The 12,271-nt window shown below is 44.4% G+C and overlaps 1 protein-coding gene and 1 non-coding gene across 3 annotated transcripts in view; both read right to left on the reverse strand.

The window, feature by feature from the left end:
* Nucleotides 1–12,271, reverse strand: part of LOC110499230 (fatty acid synthase) — a 31,157-nt gene that overhangs the window by 18,290 nt on the left and 596 nt on the right. The window contains exons 2-8 of one of the 2 annotated variants that reach the window (XM_021576226.3): nt 6,690–6,835; nt 3,117–3,269; nt 2,699–2,872; nt 2,374–2,574; nt 2,071–2,193; nt 536–651; nt 210–344 (exon numbers count right to left, since the gene is read on the reverse strand). In XM_021576226.3, the coding sequence (XP_021431901.3) occupies nt 210–344; nt 536–651; nt 2,071–2,193; nt 2,374–2,574; nt 2,699–2,872; nt 3,117–3,269; nt 6,690–6,816 (1,029 nt within the window). In that variant the 5' untranslated portion in view covers nt 6,817–6,835. The remainder of the gene's footprint in view (nt 1–209; nt 345–535; nt 652–2,070; nt 2,194–2,373; nt 2,575–2,698; nt 2,873–3,116; nt 3,270–6,689; nt 6,836–12,271) is intronic. The other variant, XM_021576227.3, reaches the window with a different exon arrangement.
* LOC149974550 (small nucleolar RNA SNORD36) lies at nt 6,562–6,637 on the reverse strand. Its single transcript, XR_016489762.1, has one exon. It is a non-coding gene; the product is annotated as a small nucleolar RNA SNORD36 (small nucleolar RNA).

Below are 12,271 nucleotides of genomic sequence, written 5' to 3' on the forward strand. Positions count from 1 at the left end.
GAAAGGGAGAAAAATATGGAGGGAGAGAGAGAAAGGGAGAGACAGGGAGAAAAATATGGAGGGAGAGAGAGAAAGGGAGAAAAATATGGAGGGAGAGGAGAGAGACGGAAAGGTAAGTGTGTTAGTGCTGGGCTTGCCTGCACATATTGGGACTTTAGAACACTTTTTTGTCCTGTACGGAGGTTAGCCCAGACCATTCCAGTTCTTACCTTGGCCAGCGCGGCCAGGCCAGAGGCAGGCTCTGGATGGCCCATGTTGGACTTGGTGGAGCCAATGAGCAGTGGGTCACGCTTTGAATGACAGAACACACTGACAATGCCATTCACTTCCTGCGGGTCGCCGACCTGGGAGGAGAAAGGACGGAAGTCACCAAGTGAAACAAATACTGAGGGAACCAGATGTATCAGGGGGAGGAATGTGACAGAACACCTTCCACAGAACATTACGTTATTGGGTGTGGTGGTGATATGATCCAACAACAATGAATCAAGTGTTGTGCATGTGTGTATGTAGATAGATAGGTGTGTGTGTTCACCTTGGTCCCGGTGCCGTGGGCCTCAATGTACTCCACCTGGTCAGGTGTGATGTTGACCTCCTGGTAGAGAGAACGTACCAGCCGCTGCTGCATCTCACCTGAGGGGAACGTCACACCTGGGAAGAACACACCAATCAATACATCACTTCATTTAAACAATTATTTTTGTAGCCATTCAGATGACTTTTAGGTAATTTGGTATAACAAATGTCACCGACGTGCACTACCACGAGTGGCTAAGAGCGGTGAAGGGTAAGGTTGCCCCTGGGCGCTGATCTCGAGTCAGTTTAGCATTTTCCACACTAATGGTAAAGGCTAGGGGTGATGGAGGGAAAGCTGATCCTAGATCTGTACCTTGGGAAACGTCTCCCTGGAGTGGCTAAGAGCTATGTCACTGTTTACAGGGTCAGTAGCTCATGGTGCCCTTGTACCTTAATCATCCACTTCAAATTGACTGGTAAATACTGCAGGCTGGTATGCTGTGACTGGATCACCAGTCTGGGAGTGTGTTTATTGTTGTGTGTGACAGAAAGACAGACAAACTGGGCAGAGTAGAGGGAGGGGGCATGGGAGTGAAGTGTGGTATTGAACATCCTCAAACGTTGAGTGTGTGTGTGTTCCAGTGTTACACTCCAGAGAATGTGTCTCCTCTTCAGCTAGGTCGTATATGAACACATGCCTGCAGTGCTAAGTGTGTGAGGAGTGATTGGGGGAAAGGTTAGTGTGTGTGTGTGTGTGTCAATTACACCACATTAATGGGTCTACATTTCAAAAAGAGTTGTATCTGGCCGGGTATTAGCTAGATTACACCACAAACACAGATTACAGGGGAGCTCCACTGGGGCGTCAGGAAAACACGGGGTTTTGAGCTGCCACACTGGACGTGGAACTTTTTGCCAGCGTGAGCAAAGACACTAATTTATCAAGTGTTCTCGGGCGTGAGTCACACGTCAAATTCTTGAAAATAGAACCAAAGTGTCATTTTACGCTGAGTAACACAAGCCTCTCATGGAGCCATGCTGCGTATGCCCAGGTTTTGTTTAAATTAATAGGAGTGTCTCACGTTAGATAAAAGTTACGCATCTAGTGTAGCGGGCCTGTTACATTGAATAGAGACTTAAAAAGTGGTGCTATTTCTCCAAGGGGTGCGTAGTGGGTCAGTGAGGCCTCAACCTATTGGGCAATAGGCCAAAAGACACTATGGGAAATGCAACTGAATTGTTTCTCCACAAAAATAAAGTTTCTACTGAGATACTGCTTGGCATTTACAGTACAGGACACTTACGTAAGCCAGGCCACACGTTGGTGTGAGAAATATAGTGGAAACTATATGTAACCTACCAGAGGGTTATGCAGAAATATAACCATGTTGCTTACAGTCATCAAATCCTTATAGATCTGGGGAAAGTTAAGGGGTAGGGGCTGGAGATGTAAATCAGACCAGGTGAGGTCTGCCTCAGTGCCTTGGGGATAGGGGCTGTGTCTAGGGTTTCATTCCAGACAGGGCAGGTACCCTCCGTGGGGTGTCGGCTCACCCTGCTCCTTGTATCCGTCAGTGTTGTTACCAGCGTTGAGTACCGTGGCGTACACTCTCTTAGCCATGGAACGTCTGGTCAACAGTACCGCCACCGCAGCCTCCGAACGGCAGTAACCGTTTCCTGGGGGAACACAGAGAGGAGCGCACCAGGAAGTAACGTTAATGCGCTTTCAGGGTCGGACCAGGAAATAGTGCTGCTGTATGTGGGTGTGCTTTCAGCATGAGAAGCATTTTATCTTCAACATTTAGTTCTGTACTTTGCGATTTTTTTGAACACGATCCAGGTCTCTCCCTCTCTTACCTGAGGAGTCAAAGGACTTGCAGGTTCCTTCCGGACTGAGCATGCCCAGCTTCATGAACTGCACAGAGGTGTTTGGCTTGAGCAGCAGGTTGACCCCGCCCACAAGGGCGGCGTCACAGTGTCCGTGGCGAATGGCGTTGAAGGCATTCTCCAGAGCCAGTAGGCTGGAGGAGCAGGCGGTGTCGATGGCTGTGCTGGGGCCTGGAGGGACAGAGGGAGGAGACAAAACTCAGGAGACTGTAGCATTAGGGATAGATTAAGACAATTGATACCATGTGACAAAACTGCTTGAGAGAACCCACTGGCGTGTTAGATGAGATCATACCGTTGAAGTCAAAGAAATAGGAGAGTCGGTTGGCGAACATGGCACGCTGGCAGCCCGTCATGCTGTATCCTAGCAACTCCTCAGGGTCTCTGCTGAAGGCCTCGCCCGCCTCCGAGCCGCTCACTCCGATGTAGACGCCTGTCCTGCTGCCACGCAGCTCCGTCGGATTCAGACCTGCACACACACACATTACACCAATGAATCTCACACACACAGGTCTATAAAAACGTTAAAACATTAACTTTGTGACATGTGGGTAATATAATCTAAAATGTGTGGATGACAGGAAGAGTAGCTGTTGTGATAGTAACAGCTAATTGGGATCCAAATAAACAAATGTATTTGACTTGGTATCTTTACACAGTTTTCCCAAATAAAATCTACTCATCCATCCACCCCTCATCACCCCTCTCCTCACCTCCGTCTACAATGGCTTCGTAGGCGATCTCCAGCATAAGGCGTAGCTGGGGGTCCATGGTGTGGGCCTGTTTGGGGTGGACCCCGAAGAAAGCAGCATCGAACCGACTGATGTCCTTCAGCTTGCCGTTCCTCTTTGGAAGACCGTACAGACCTGGGAATGAATGGGAATGACACGTGGAGCATTGAGGGATAAATAACCGGATAACTGGGTTTCCCCAGACAGCATGTGTTCTACCTGTAGTCACTGACTGGATAACCTGGATAATTCCCCCATGAATGTAATAGTGAACATATTAATTAATGTAATCATTTTACACACAATCTAAAGCAGGACTACTCCTTCCTCTCAGTAATTCTATGCAGACAGCAAACAAGGGCCTTTCCTCTCCTCCCTTATTTTCTCCACTCCTTTCCCATACCCTTCCCCTCTTCTTTTCTCCACTCCTTTTCTCCTCCCTCCCTCTATCCCTGCTTTTCCCACCTCTCCTGTGGTGTGTGGTCTTAGGGGCTCCGTTCGCCCGGAGGCTTTTAGTACATGAATGCGAGCTTTAGCTGGTTGCCAGGCACTGACTGATGAGAGGTGCTATTCACAGAGAGAGGAAACAGAGGAGAGAGAGCAGAGAGAGAGAAACCAAGCAAACGAGGGAGTAAGAGAGCGAGACAGCTAGGAAGGTGAGATGGGGCTAAGAAGAAAAATATGGGGAGAAAGGCAGAAAAAGAGAGACCGAGCAAGAAAGAAAAACTGAGTGAATTAGGCAGAGCCAGAAAGAGTACGAGAAATAAAAAGAGAAAGGAGAGAGAAGCTAAACAAGACAAGCCAAGGAGTAGCAGTGCCAACAGCCCAGCACCTCAGCCAGGTGGTGAAAAGCAACGGAAAGCAGAGCAGGGCAGAGCACTGACAAGAGACCTTCAGCGACTACAGAGCACCTCTTACACATCAGAGGCTCATCGTACAGCTAACGGCTACGAGCGCTCGTTTGGGTTCATGTGGGTTGTGATCAATGATGATGTGTATAGCATCTGGATTAATGATGCTATGTATCGGCCATTGAGCGGCTTCGAAGCCACATTGGCACTCCATAGTAGGAGCAGTCCTCCATAGTAGGAGCAGTCCTCCATAGTAATGAATGGAATTCTACAGTATTTCAACTAAATTGACAATATTAAATGTATTTAAGTAGGTTTTTGTTGTAGTGGGGACAAGAACATTAGTTATCAAAAAAAAAAAAAACATATATAGAAAAGTATAGAAAACATGAAGAACACCTGCTCTTTCCATGACAAGATGAATCCATGTGAAAGCTATGATCCCCTATTGATGTCACTTGTTAAATCCACTTCAATATCAGTGTAGATGAAGGGAGGGAGACGAGTTTAAGAAGGATTATTATGCTCAACAGTTTCCTGTGTGTATCAAGAAAGGTCCACCAACCAAAAGGACATCCAGCCAACTTGACAACTGTGGGAAGCATTAGACTCAACATAGCATCACTGTGGAACCCTTTTGACACCCTGTTGAGTACATGAGCCGATGAATTGAGGCTGTTCTGAGGGCAAAGGGGCGGGGGCAACTCAATATTAGGAAAGTGTTCCTATTGTTTTGATGAATGCCAAGATGACGACATGGTGGCTTCAACACAGCGCCCCCCCATCAACCATCTAGGTGTATATAACGCAGCAAAAAAATAAACACTCACTGTCAACTGCATTTATTTTCAGCAAACTTAACATGTGTAAATATTTGTATGAACATAACAAGATTCAACAACAGACAAACCAAGTTCCACAGACATGTGGCTAACATAAATTGAATAATGTGTCCCTGAACAAAGGGAGGGGGGGGGTGGTCAAAATCAAAAGTAACAGTCAGTATCTGGTGTGGCCACCAGCTGCATTAAGTACTACAGCGCATCTCCTCATGGACTGCACCAGATTTGCCAGTTCTTGCTGTGAGATGTTACTCCACTCTTCCACCAAGGCACCTGCAATTTCGGACATTTCTGGTGGAAAGGCCCTAGCCCTCACCCTCCGATCCAACAGGTCCCAGACGTGAGAGATCCGGGCTCTTCGCTGGCCATGGCAGAACACTGACATTCCTGTCTTGCAGGAAATCACACAGAGAATGAGCTGTATGGCTGGTGGCATTGTCATAATGGAGGGTCAGGATGAGCCTGCAGGAAGGGTACCACATGAGGGAGGATGTCATCTTCCCTGTAATGCACAGCGTTGAGATTGCCTGCAATGACAACAAGCTCAGTCCGATGATGCTGTGACACACCGCCCCAGACCATGGCGGACCCTCCACCTCCAAATCGATCCCACTCCAGAGTACAGGCCTTAGTGTAACGCTCATTCCTTCAATGATAAACGCAAATCCGACCATCACCCCTGGTGAGACAAAACCGCAACTTCTCAAAGAGCCAGTCCTGTCTGGTCCAGCGACGGTGGGTTTGTGCCCATAGGCAACATTGTTGCCGGTGATGTCTGGTGAGGACCTGCCTTACAACATGCCTACAAGCCCTCAGTCCAGCCTCTCTCAGCCAATTGCGGACCGTCTGAGCACTGATGGAGGGATTGTGCGTTCCTGGTGTAACTCGGGCAGTTGTTGCCATCCTGTACCTGTCCCGCGGTTCTGATGTTCGGATATACCGATCCTGTGCAAGTGTTGCTACACGTGGTCTGCCACTGCGAGGACGATCCGCTGTCCGTCCTGTCTCCCTGTAGCGCTGTCTTAGGCGTCTCACAGTACGGACATTGCAATTTATTGCCCTGGCCACATCCTCCTTGCAGCATGCCTAAGGCAAGTTCACGCGGATGAGCAGGGACCCTGGGCATCTTTCTTTTGGTGTTCAGAGTCAGTAGAAAGGCCTCTTTAGTGTCCTAAGTTTTCATAACTATGACCTTAATTGCCAACCGTCTGTAAGCTGTTGGTGTCTTAACGTCCGTTCCACAGGTGCATGTTCATTAATTGTTTATGGTTCATTGAACAAGCATGGAAAACAGTGTTTAAACACTTTACAATGAAGATCTGTGAAGTTATTTGGATTTTTACGAATTATCTTTGAAGGACAGGGTCCTGAAAAAGGGACGTTTCTTTTTTTGCTGAGTAATATATATATATATTTGAATGACAGACAAACGGGCCAGTAAAGACTGGAGGAAGCATTCAGCATTCTACTCATTAACCTGCTCACATTGATGGTGATGCAAAATAAAAGTATAGCTAACCAGGTCTTTGGTCAGGGGAAGGGAGGCATTTCCTAGCATGTGGTTGATGTAACATTCCATGACTAGGCAGTACACCCACATCATTTACGGCAGATGTTCGAATGAAATATTGGTCTACAATGTATGTTTTGGTTCAAAACTGCAACACAATTTATGATACAAGCTACTCATTAGTTTACGGTGTAGATTACACTGTGATGCAAGGTAGCTTGTGTGTCAGTCAGATTTTCAAAGCTCGTTGTGAGTCCTTTCAGAGTTCAAAGAAACAAATAAAAACAGCATCATGTCTGATGTTTATGGGTCATAATCACATCCAGGTCATGGAAAGGTCACGGGGTCTCACCTGGCTTCCACCTTCGGTCATCTTCTGTAACCATGTCAACCCCATTGAAGAGGTTCTCCCAGAATTCCTCGAGGTTGTTTGACTCAGGAAGCCGGCCCGATATCCCGGCTACAACAATCTCCTCCATCCTGGGAATAAAAGGGCTACTGTGGGAGGAGAGAGGAGAAGAGTGAGAGATTGGGTTAGATGTAGGGTTGAGAAGATACCAGTATCATGATACTTAGAAGCAGGGGTTGACATAAAGGGTTGTCCTATCGCCTGGGGCAAGTGAACTAAGCAAGTTGAGCATGCTCTGAGGCTTCCCCAATTGGGCAGGTTAATTTTATTTATTTATTTAAGTGAAACTACAAAGATTTCCAGTAGTCTGTAACTGATATTTCTGGTTCCTCCCCATTGTTTAATGTGAAGACTATGGCAGTCAGGGTAGATCGGCCTTCTCTGAGAATTTATTTGACTGATAGCAACAAAAATACAAAGATGTCCAGTGCGGATCTTTCTGATTCCTTGCCTATGTGCAGGCAATATATAACACTTTGTGTGTAAATCGTGAATTAGCATTTTCGGGCAACCAAAAACAATGTCACCCAGTCACATTTGTTTACTTTCCAAGCTATAGCACACAATATTTGAAAAAGATTTGGGTCTGCTTCGTATTGTTTGTTGCCATGAGTAAAAAAAAAAAAAAGAGGATATAGGCTACTTGTATTGTCACAATCCTAGTTAGAGGTTGATTTCGTTTACCCTTTATTTATGCACATTACTGTAGTTTCTTAAACAATAACTGGTGCACGATGGCAGCAGTATCACAAATTATCAGAAAACTACAGCCTGAGAAAATTGTGAACTAAGTAGGGGAGAGAAAAGGAGACCAAAAGAATTCAGAGAAATTAAGAAAGAGAGAGAGTGGGGGGGGGGGGGCGACATAAGTCTAGACAAAACGACCCTATGGGAAAATTCCCATTCCCCACAGAAACATTTAATTGCTTGCACACACGCTTTGACAGACAGTAGCTTGCGAGAGTCAACTCCCTCACCCCCTGCAAGGGGTCTTACACTGACGACAATAGATTTCGACTGCTTGACCAGGCAGCACTGAATGGGTCTGTGGAAATGAGCCCCGAAAGCCTCTTTAGCACAAAGTCATGTTCAGCACAGCATTTTAAAAAGGTGCTTTCTAGGTCAACCAGCCAGTTCACCTCAGGCGACAGCAGACTGGGCTGGGAAGCAGAGATCTGCATCTGATTAAGAAGAGAAGCAGAGGAGATACTCAGTGTGTGTTCATGTTTGTGTGTAGTCGCAGTTCGAGTGTGAACTCATCATCCAGCCCAGAACCTTCGTTCCTGGGCCAGGCCATTCCGTGCAAGCCAGCCAACCAATGACACGGCAGGGGAGGGGCCAATCAGTTTATCCCAGTTCACTGATCAATGCAGTGAAGCGCTCTACTCCAAGTTGTAGCTAACGGTTCCCTAGTTGAACACACAGCAGCCTACTGTTAGTGCCCTCACACAGGGCAGGGGGGGCAACACAATACAGCTGGTGGAACCGAGCCCCTACAGTACTGATGACCCCCTAATAGGAGTGTTACAGCACTCCTCGCTCTTCAAACCTGGAAAGCTACAGGGCTTTTGTTCTGGTCCGCATGATTTCAAATTACCACGCACTTCATAGGCTAAAAGGCTATAGGTTTGTTAACTGGGATAGAACAAAAGCCTGCACAGTGCACACCCTGTGGGTGCATAGGACTAACATTGAAGAACACCTTACAGATTTAAAGTAAGCCCATCGGACAGTGAGCCAGTGTGGGCCTACATCATCACCACTCTTAATTGGTTAACTACGTTAACTCTCACTGTCCGATGGGCTAACTAAATCTGTACAGAGACAATAAGGCAAACTAGGGACTGCACGCTCCGTTCCTCTGTAATGGTAACATCATGCAATTGGTTACTGTGATTGCAGCATATTTTCATAACTCCAGATGACTGGCAGCAGTGTGTCTGTGTGTAGAATCTGAATACAGAGTCCAGTGAGTTCTTTAGCCAGTGTGTCCATCCACTGAAGCATAGCTACATTCCCTGATAACTCAACAAAATATATTTGAATGGAACTGAGAGTCCCCCACTTTCCCAATAACACAGCGTACTATATACAGTGGGGGAAAAAAGTATTTAGTCAGCCACCAATTGTGCAAGTTCTCCCACTTAAAAAGATGAGAGGCCTGTAATTTTCATCATAGGTACACTTCAACTATGACAGACAAAATGAGAAAAAAAAATGCAGAAAATCACATTGTAGGATTTTTAATGAATTTATTTGCAAATGATGGTGGAAAATAAGTATTTCTGTTCAGAGAAATTAGCCATTGAAGTCGCTTGCATTATTTACCTACATTCTACAAGCCTAGGGCACATTGTCAGGTAAATACCTAGCTAGGAGAAGACTAAAGTCTGAATGCCTAGCCAAGGATAAATACAAACCTGTCTAACTCGAAAGTGTGTAGTACACATGGAAAGAGAGGTTATGTCATTTCAGGCCGAGATCATGTTTGTCAGTGCTGCCTTGGAACAAACGCCTGCACATCTGGTATTGTTATTGGCTGAGAAGTCAGCTTCCTGTGAGCAGTGGCCATGCATCTGTAAGAGTATCAGGATGTCATAGCAGTTTAAAAAAAAAAAAACATGGCAGTAGCAAATTGAGTTAGATAATTGATTGTTGCAGATGCATCATGGTTATCAATCTGAAGGCTAAGATGCCTTGTTTATGGCACAGTGTCTTATTTTATAAAATTTTCACCTGAATTTTGAACATTTTCACACTAAATTCTCATTACCAAAATGGGTCCAGATTAAATTCTCAGGTCAATTTATACAATTCTACATTAGAAAAGCCAAACTTATTTGAATAAAAAAAATATACAGATGATATATAAACGCATACGTTGCTGTACTGTCCATAAATCATACAAATTGTATACTAGTTGAAGTTTACATTAAACAATAATATTTATTACGCAAAAACACCGTCTGTGAACATGTTTTTTCATTACCCTAAAACTTTTTCAAGTTGCTGAAAAATTACATTTTTCTTAATATTTCCGAAATATTGGTGGATTATGGTAAGAATAAGCAGGTTTGGAAGATGAAAAATAAACATTTCTGAAATAAAAAAATACAGATCTAATCTTAGTGATCCAAGAGAAATTATTTGGGTCAAGCACCAGTTTCATGAGAATCACCCTTCACTCCTCCGCCTATAGAGTATCACCCTGCCTGGCCATAGAGGGCTGGGTAGGAGCAGGTTAGTAAAGTAGCCTAGTAAACCTACAGGGATTAAGGTGGATTATCATCTACCTGACCTGAATCTCATCACTGTAAAGCAGGGCCTTGATTGATTACATGTGTTGGATATCTACTTATGCAACACAATGACAACTACTGTACAGTGACACCATGCCATGGATGACAAAGCACACAGCCTTCCTGTGTGTGTTTCTCTCCCCGTCTCTTGGTGCATCTGTCTCTCCCCCACTCACTCAGTCTGTCTGTATTTTTTTCTGTCTGTCCTCCCGTCTCCCGCTGTCCTCTACAGCCATTTTGTGTAATATAAATAACTCAACCTATGAGGGAGTGACACAGACCAACATCTGTACAGGAAGATAATGGGATTCTTGTACAGATTACAATGAAACTGTATTGATTGACAATCTATAAAAAATTTAAATAATAATCTGTTCAAATCTAAGCCATACGCCTCAAATAGAACATACTAGTAATTGGCTTGGCTCAACTTTTCACAAAGATACTAAAACACATGAAAAGTACCTGGAGTTGTTATACATAGCAATAACATGATGTATGACAAATTTGGCTGAAGTTAAAGACTACATCCATCTCTAGAAGCCAGGACATTTCATCCTGGGCCTCGATGACATACCTGTCAAGTAGGCAAAAAAAGCACCAGCCCGTTCACTCAAGGAACTATACCTGACTATACCTTGTTCCTGTAGAGCTAGGTTTTCAATCTGACTCCAGTTGTAACTAACCTGATTCAGCTTATCAACCAGCTAATTATTAGAATCAAATATGCTAGATTAGGGTTTCAGTGAAAATCTACAGGATGGTAGCTCTTCAGGAACAAGGTTGGAGAGTCCTGGTATAAAGAGAGCTAGGATCCTGGCTGGTGCTGGGATGGGTAGGCTCACCAAACATTGATGTCCATTTCTAATGCGATACTAGTCTGGGTAAGCAAGGGGTATTCAACTCTTACCCTGAGCCCACAAGGTCTAGAGACTAGTGGTTAGATTAGGTGCTCTCTTTTCCAAGTCTTAGGCACAAAACCTCAGATTCATGCTAAACCTTTTGGACTAGACAAGGCCTATTTGAAATATTCAAGGAAAATATACCACTCAAACTATATTTTGGTATTTGTAGTTTCATTAGTCCACTATTGATACGGTCCTAAAATGTTTTGTAATTAAGCAATCAAGTTTAAGATATGGACTAATTAAACATATACCAAAAGATACTTCCACTCAAAGTTTCCTTTAAGTGAAGTTCAGAAGGTGACTGTAGCTGAATGACAGTGAAAGTGATTGTCTTCAGAGACATGGATACAGGCATGAGTTTTACAATATGACTCATCAAATTACTGTTCTTGCAATTAGACTAAGAGGGTGCGCAAAATGCATCATGCTCACCTCCTACTAGCCATGCAGAAAATGTAACCAAAAATATATCAGAAAGAGCAGCACCAGAAAAAAGGCTCTCAAAAGGAGAGGCATCCAATTCAATACTATCCCAGGCATCAACACCCCCAAAAAAACTAAATTAATTGAATTATTAATGACCCTTTGATGTTGGCATAGCTAATCAAACCATTGTTACTGGGCCCTATAGGTCAATACTTATAAACTACGCTCGATTATCTCCTGCTACTCCCAAATTGAGACCAGGGACACAAGCACGCCACACGGATAACTAGCCAGCATAATATAGGTGTCCCAAGCATAATCAAACATAACTACTATTCACTGATGAACTGACATTTAATTAATTAACGTGTTGGCATCCAGGTAGTGATGAACATATAGCAACTCAACTGCTAGCCTTCGCAGTGGCAGGCATCACTATTGAAATTGCGCCTGAACCTATGAGAGCGTTCCTCTGCCGCCTGCCAGGTTAAGACGCTTGGCTAGGTATTTCACGTAGCAGCTAACCACCACATGTTACAGCAGTCTTTCAGTCGATTACACGGCCGATGACGTTCCACGCAACCATTGGTTAGAGGAAGCAACATCTAAGCAGGGGATGGCGACCAAAATCTTTACCTAGCCTAGCTAAAATGTCACTATTTTTGAGAATAAGTCAGCTAGCTGATGTAACTCTTACAATGCATGAACATTGTAACGAGAAAGTGTAGTAATTGATTTAAAAAAAAAACAAGCCAGCTGATATCGAGGAAATCTATGTTGAGTTCGTTTATGTTTATTGCTACGACGCCGGTCATCATAAGGGAACATCTCACCGGCTAACTTGATGAAGAAGCTATAACATTGCTAATCTAGCAATATCAAAACAACTTAC

The sequence above is a fragment of the Oncorhynchus mykiss genome, chromosome 20 (genome assembly GCF_057628025.1).
Source record: "Oncorhynchus mykiss isolate SJ-2025 chromosome 20, ASM5762802v1, whole genome shotgun sequence".
NCBI classification, from domain to species: Eukaryota; Metazoa; Chordata; class Actinopteri; order Salmoniformes; family Salmonidae; genus Oncorhynchus; species Oncorhynchus mykiss.